This window comes from Dreissena polymorpha, chromosome 7 (genome assembly GCF_020536995.1).
Source record: "Dreissena polymorpha isolate Duluth1 chromosome 7, UMN_Dpol_1.0, whole genome shotgun sequence".
Classification (NCBI taxonomy): Eukaryota; Metazoa; Mollusca; class Bivalvia; order Myida; family Dreissenidae; genus Dreissena; species Dreissena polymorpha.
In genome coordinates, this window is record NC_068361.1 from 31,166,832 (window position 1) to 31,172,872 (window position 6,041).

At 38.9% G+C, this 6,041-nt stretch overlaps 1 protein-coding gene across 1 annotated transcript; it reads left to right on the top strand.

The window, feature by feature from the left end:
- Positions 1–4,330: 4,330 nt before the first annotated feature.
- On the top strand, positions 4,331–5,441 carry LOC127839590 (uncharacterized). The gene is made up of 3 exons (XM_052367980.1): positions 4,331–4,471; positions 5,019–5,079; positions 5,191–5,441. The coding sequence occupies exons 1-3, from the start codon at positions 4,331–4,333 to the stop codon at positions 5,439–5,441; spliced, it is 453 nt and encodes a 150-aa protein (XP_052223940.1).
- The last annotated feature ends 600 nt before the right edge of the window (positions 5,442–6,041 follow it).

Consider the following 6,041-nt stretch of genomic DNA (forward strand, 5'->3'; position numbering starts at 1 on the left):
AACAAGTAATGCATCAACAACAAAGTAATGGTAACCAGCGCTGTCTTTATGACTAACTATTTCGTGAGTAAAAACTACTGCTCGCAGGTTTATTTTTTTTTATTGTTTTTCATCAATTATCTAATTGTATATTTTCAATTGTATATGGTGTCAAAAAAAGTTTTGTAAAGGAAATTTCCATCATGAAATTATATTCTTAGTGTGATAGGTATTCGATATTCCAACAATATTCATTTAATATTATTGCGATTGCAAATGTTATTTTATATTAACTGGATCTCATTATACCATTTTCATCATATTTTTAAAGCTTTCAGAACGTCAAAAAAGACATATGTTGTTGTTATTTTGTCTAAGCTATCTCTGTAACTTAAATATGGGGATAAACAGTGCACTCGTTTTATATAAGCATTGGCAATTTATTCGCACAAGCGCTATGCTTTAAGCGTGTATATCTTTTGCACGATCAAATTTAAGAGGGCATCGAACGGTTGGTGATGACTGACCTCGGAGACAAGGAGAGTTCAGACCGGCGGGAACCAAACTATGTCTGGATGGCTCTCCTGTTATTTGATTTTAACCTAGAGGATCTTTCTAATGCAGGACTGTACATTATTGCAAAGTGAATTCGCTGAAAGAGGAATCGAGTTTATGCCGCCGCATTTAAATTCTGATTTCTGTTCAGGTGGCCGTCCGATGTCTTCACAGGCTTTGCCCGATACCTAGATGATAACTAAACGTTGCTCAGTGCCTTTCCTGGCACTAGATGCCAACACGATCTTATTCGAATTCGGACGATGTTTTTACCGTATAAAACCTTCACCCGATTTACCCTTTCCCACTCAAAAGCAAATTGGAAATGCCTATGTGCAAACAGCAAAAAACCAGAACAGCCTGCGAGTAACTCGCAGTCTTTTAATGTTTTTATGCTGTTTGCTGCTCATCAGTATCTAAGGGTTGGAAATGAAGACTACTAAATTTGAATTTAGTAAGAAAGGTCTTTTATTTAATTTAACTTTCTATGGAACTACACATGCGGCAAAATACGTTCCTAAGTGGTAAAGGGTTAAATATGTACATGTGTACCACCACTTCATCTTTTAAGTTGTTCTAATGGCGTGTTGCACCTTTCTGAGATGTGATCAGGTGATATGGTTAGGTGTGAAACTTGACTGTTTAGACCATTGTTTGCCGGGATATTGAATTGGATGGATGTTACGCATGCTGTACAGGTGTGTGCTTTGTAGTTGAGACGGTGCTTGTGAGAAAGATACGTTTTTTTAAATGTGTTTTAATTAATTAAAAATAAAGCATAATAAATATGTAAAACTAGTTAAAACAAAATAGTTTTAGGTGACTAATTTACCGCTCGAAGTATTAAAAAACATGATGATATCAATGAAAAGAATCATAACCTAAGTACAAGTTTATTTGTGTTTTGTATTCCTGATGAAAAAGATAGGTATTAAACAATTCACATGTGCGCCTAAATGTGCATGTGTACTTTAACGGATCGTTTTGAACTTTCAACACTGTCAATTATCGTAAATGGAAGGTTGTTGCGCTGCAACTAATTTTGAATAAATATAGCACATTGTCACTTGGGACACTTTTAAACTTTAATCAATAGATTTGGACAAACAATATTGAGGACAATTTTTTTTGTATGTATCCAATATTCGTCGTGGTGGTATCTCTAACATATTTTTGTTCAACAGCTCTCCGTGGATTGGGATAAGGGCAGGATCTCTACATGGGCTCCGATACACCATGACCAATAGCTGAAGGTCACATATTCCAGTCTTAAGTGTGGATCGTCATCCCCGCCATTGCTGTGAATAAAAAGATAAGTGATATAATTTTTAAAGGTCAAAGATGACGTTAGACTGGTATGCTTAAAGATATAATTGTAATGTGAGATTGTCATTGACTTTCTTTGGTAAGCATTACTGTTGTTGGTATGCAGACAGACAACAGTGTCGATTAGACTTGATTTATAGAGAAATCGTGTTTTAACATCGTTGACGCTCAAACTCGGGCAAGGCTCCTCAGTTTACAGCGAGGGACATACTTTTTTGCCCGCAAGCGTAAACACACTGACGTGGGTCGACGGTGCGAAAGCGAGTCCGAGTCAGCAAAAACAGTGTTAAAACGCCTTAGCTCTGAAAATCAAGCCTAATCGATAGCGTGTTCGTTCTGTTTTCCAACAGCAATTCTGTTTACCAAAGGCAGTAAGTAATATCTTGCATCATCATATCTCTTTTTTTCATTGCAGCAGTATAACGTAAACTCTGACCTTTTGTTGCAAATGAACGTTTTCTACTTTACCTATATATGCTAATACGTGTTGTGTTATTTATCTGCAACTAATTTGGGCAAAGTATAAGACATGGTCATGTTGGAACACTTTACAATTTAATCGATATATTTTGACAAAAATATTGGCGCGTTTCTTTGTCGATATCCAATATACATCGTGGTGGTATCTCTAACATAATTATGTTTGTCCAACAGCTCTCCGTGCATTGGGATAAGGGCAGGAACTCTACATGGGCTCCGATACACCATGGCCAATAGCTGAAGGTCACCTATACCAGAGTATGGACCGTCATCTCTGCCATTGCTGTGTATACAAAGATAAGTGATATCATTTTTTTTAAAGGTCAAAAATAACGTTAGACAAGTATGCTTAAAGAGATAATTGTGATGTGCGATTGTTCTTGACATCCTTGGTAAGCATTACTGCTGTTGGTATGCAGACAGACAACACTGTCCATTTCACTTTATTTATAGAGCTAGGACGTTTTAACATCGTTGACGCTCGAACTCGGGCAAGGCTCCTCAGTTTACAGCGAGGGACACACTTTTTTTGCCCGCAAGCGTAAACACACTGACGTGGGTCGATGGTGCGAAAGCGAGTCCGAGTCAGCGTTAACAGTGTTAAAACGCCTTAGCTCCGGAAATCAAGTCTAATCGATAGTGTTTTCGTTTTGTTTTCCAACAGTAATACTGTTTACCAAAGGTAGTAAGTAAGGTCTTGCATCATGTTAGCTCTCTTTTTTTCATTGCAGCAGAATAACGTAAACTCTGACCTTTGTTGCAAATGGACGTATCCTAATTTTTCTATATATGCTAATGTGTTTTTATTATATTTATCTGTTTTTTTTTTCTTTTATTGGTTTCTCATGTATGGTTTTGTTTAGTTGTACACTTGAAGTAATCTTGTCAATGCCAGAAACGTCTAAACACGTAAAGACCACAAATAATGTTGGGAGAACTTTAAATCCTACCCTTCTTCAGGTGAGTGGATTAGATATAAAGCTGTGATATGTATATACATGTATGTCATTTATAGATGCGCATCATTATAAAAAATGTGTTTAATGTATTACATTTATCCTTATATTGCATTGACAATTTTTTTAAGAGTCTTCAAATGCGCAATGAAATACAGGACCTTATGCTTTAACGGGCATATTGACAGCAAATGAAGTATCATGTTTTCAAATGATCTTTGAGTTGGCATTTATGTTAAGTAATTGATTAAGTAATATATCTCGGTTTATATTAATGAGAAAACATATATATTTACTTTCATAATAGTTAAATTTCGTTCACCCTGACACTTTGTGGGAGTTGGAAATATATTGTTGGTATTGTTCATGTATTAATAAGAGAGAAGACAGGTATGGTTTTGTGCGTAAAATGCACGCGTTTATAGATTTTGCATTTATACGCGGTGTAAATACATTGATCTGCTTTTCAATGCGTGTATTCGGCGGCGGACAAGATATGGAGAAGGAGAAAAATTCGCTAATTGTTGATATTCAATAAAGTAGCGTTTAATTTATTTTTAGGGTCAGTTTCCAGTTTTTGTCAGATGCGACCCTAACACGAACCGGTTCCATTGCTGGAGAAGTATGGCGCAACGTTTAAGGATGAAGATTCCTCGATCAATATAGCAGTTCCGTGGAGGCTTCATTGCATATAAAAGAAATTGGAGCGACTGAATAATTTTTTTTATATGTATGTGTAAGAAAACCCGATAAATACAAGCACACATACCTAATTTGTCCATGTATAATAACTATTTATAAGAAAATACATTTTACATAAACAAGGAAAATAATGATGATTTGCAAGATGATGATGATGGTGATGGTGGTTGTGAAAATGGTTATGGTGCCGGTGATTGTGGCTATTGTGGTGGTGGTGGTGATGGTTGTGATGATGGTGTGGGTGATTGTGATGATGGTGGCGAATGCGATGGTGGTGGTGATGATGGTATTTTTTGATGGTGGTGGTGATGGTTGTAGTAATAGTTGTGACGATGGTGGTGATGGTTGAGATGGTGGTGGTGAAAGTGGTTATGGTGGTAGTAATGGTGCTGGTGATTGTGGTGTTGGTGATGGTGTTAATGGCGGTGGTATTGGTGATGATGATGAAGGTGATGGTGAAGATGATGGTTGTGGTTTGATGGTGGTGGTGGTTATGACGGTACGTGTTTGTAATTACGGTGGTGGTGGTGTTGGTGGTAGTGATTGTAATGGAGGTGTTGATGTTGGTGGTGAATGTGATGGCGGTGGGATGGTGGTAATGGTGATGGTGTTGGTGATTTTGATGGTTGTGGTGGTGGTGATGATGGGGAAGATGGAGGTAGGTGTTGTTGTTGGTGGTAAAGGTGATGGCGGTCGGGATGGTGGCAATGGTGATGGTGGTGGTTATGAGGATGGTGTTGGTGATGTTTATGGTGGTGGTGATGGTAGTGATTGTTAAAGTGATTGTGGTCGTGATAATAATGGTAATGGTGGTGATGGTGTTGAAGGGAGCGTGGTAGTGGTGATGGTGTTGAAGGGAGCGTGGTAGTGGTGATGGTGATGAAAGTGGTGAGGGGTGATAGTGGTGGTGACGGTGGTAATGGTGGTCTTGGTAGTGATTCTTGTGATGGTGGTGATGGTTATGGTGGAAATGGTAATGGCGGTGATGGTTGAGGTTATTTGTTACTGATGCTGTTGCAGACTGTTGCTGTTGCTGATTGTTGGGGTGGCTCTGGTGGTGGTGGTGATGGGATAGTTGATGGTAATGGTGGTTTTGATGGAGATATAGGTGGTGATGATGATGATTGTGATGGTGTTGGTGGTGATGGTGGTGGTGATGGTTGTGATTGTGGAAGATTTTGGTATGATGGAGGTTCTGATGGTGGTAATGGTGATTGGAATGGTGGTGGTGATGGTAGTTGTGTAGGCGATGACGACGATGATTGTGGTGGAAATGATGGCTGTGATGGTGGCGGTGGTGGTAATTGTGATGGTGATGGTGGTGTTGACGTTGATGATGATGGAAATAGTTGTGATTGTGGTGTTGGGGGTGATGTGTTGGGGATTGTGATGAAAGTGATGGTGGTGGTGATGAAAGTGATGGTGGTGATTGTGGTTGTGTAGATGATGGTGGTGGTGATGGAGCTTGTTGTGATGGTGATGGTGGTGTTGAAGGATGTGGTGGTGGGGAATACGGTAGTGATGGTCATTGAAGTCGTGGTATTGGTGATGTGTGGTGGTGATGGTAACGGTGGTGATGGTGGTGATGGTGATGGAAGTTGGTTTGGGGGTGATGGTGGTGACAATTGTGACGGTGTTGTTGGCAATCATCGTAGACCCAGATGAGACGCCGCATAATCTCATCAGGGTCTGCGCTGTTTACTTAAAGGAATTACTGTTAGAAATATTCTAGATATAGAAATAAATATACTAGACATCCCTTAATATATTGATCCAATTTAGAAGGATGGGAGAGTCCACTAGGCATAAATGAGTTAAGGATTGCTTGAAGCGTGCAAAAACCGCCAATGAACGTCAATGTTCGTGTATTTTTCAATATGTTATTTCAATCTTCAATTTGGCTAAATAATAATTCGTATGGCTATAACAAATTGATTTATCTGACCTTATCGGATTTAACGCGACTAACACCTATGCAAAAAGCAGCGCTAAGTCGCTCATAACCGGGACATCGTACAGAAGGTCTTTGATACACATCATCGT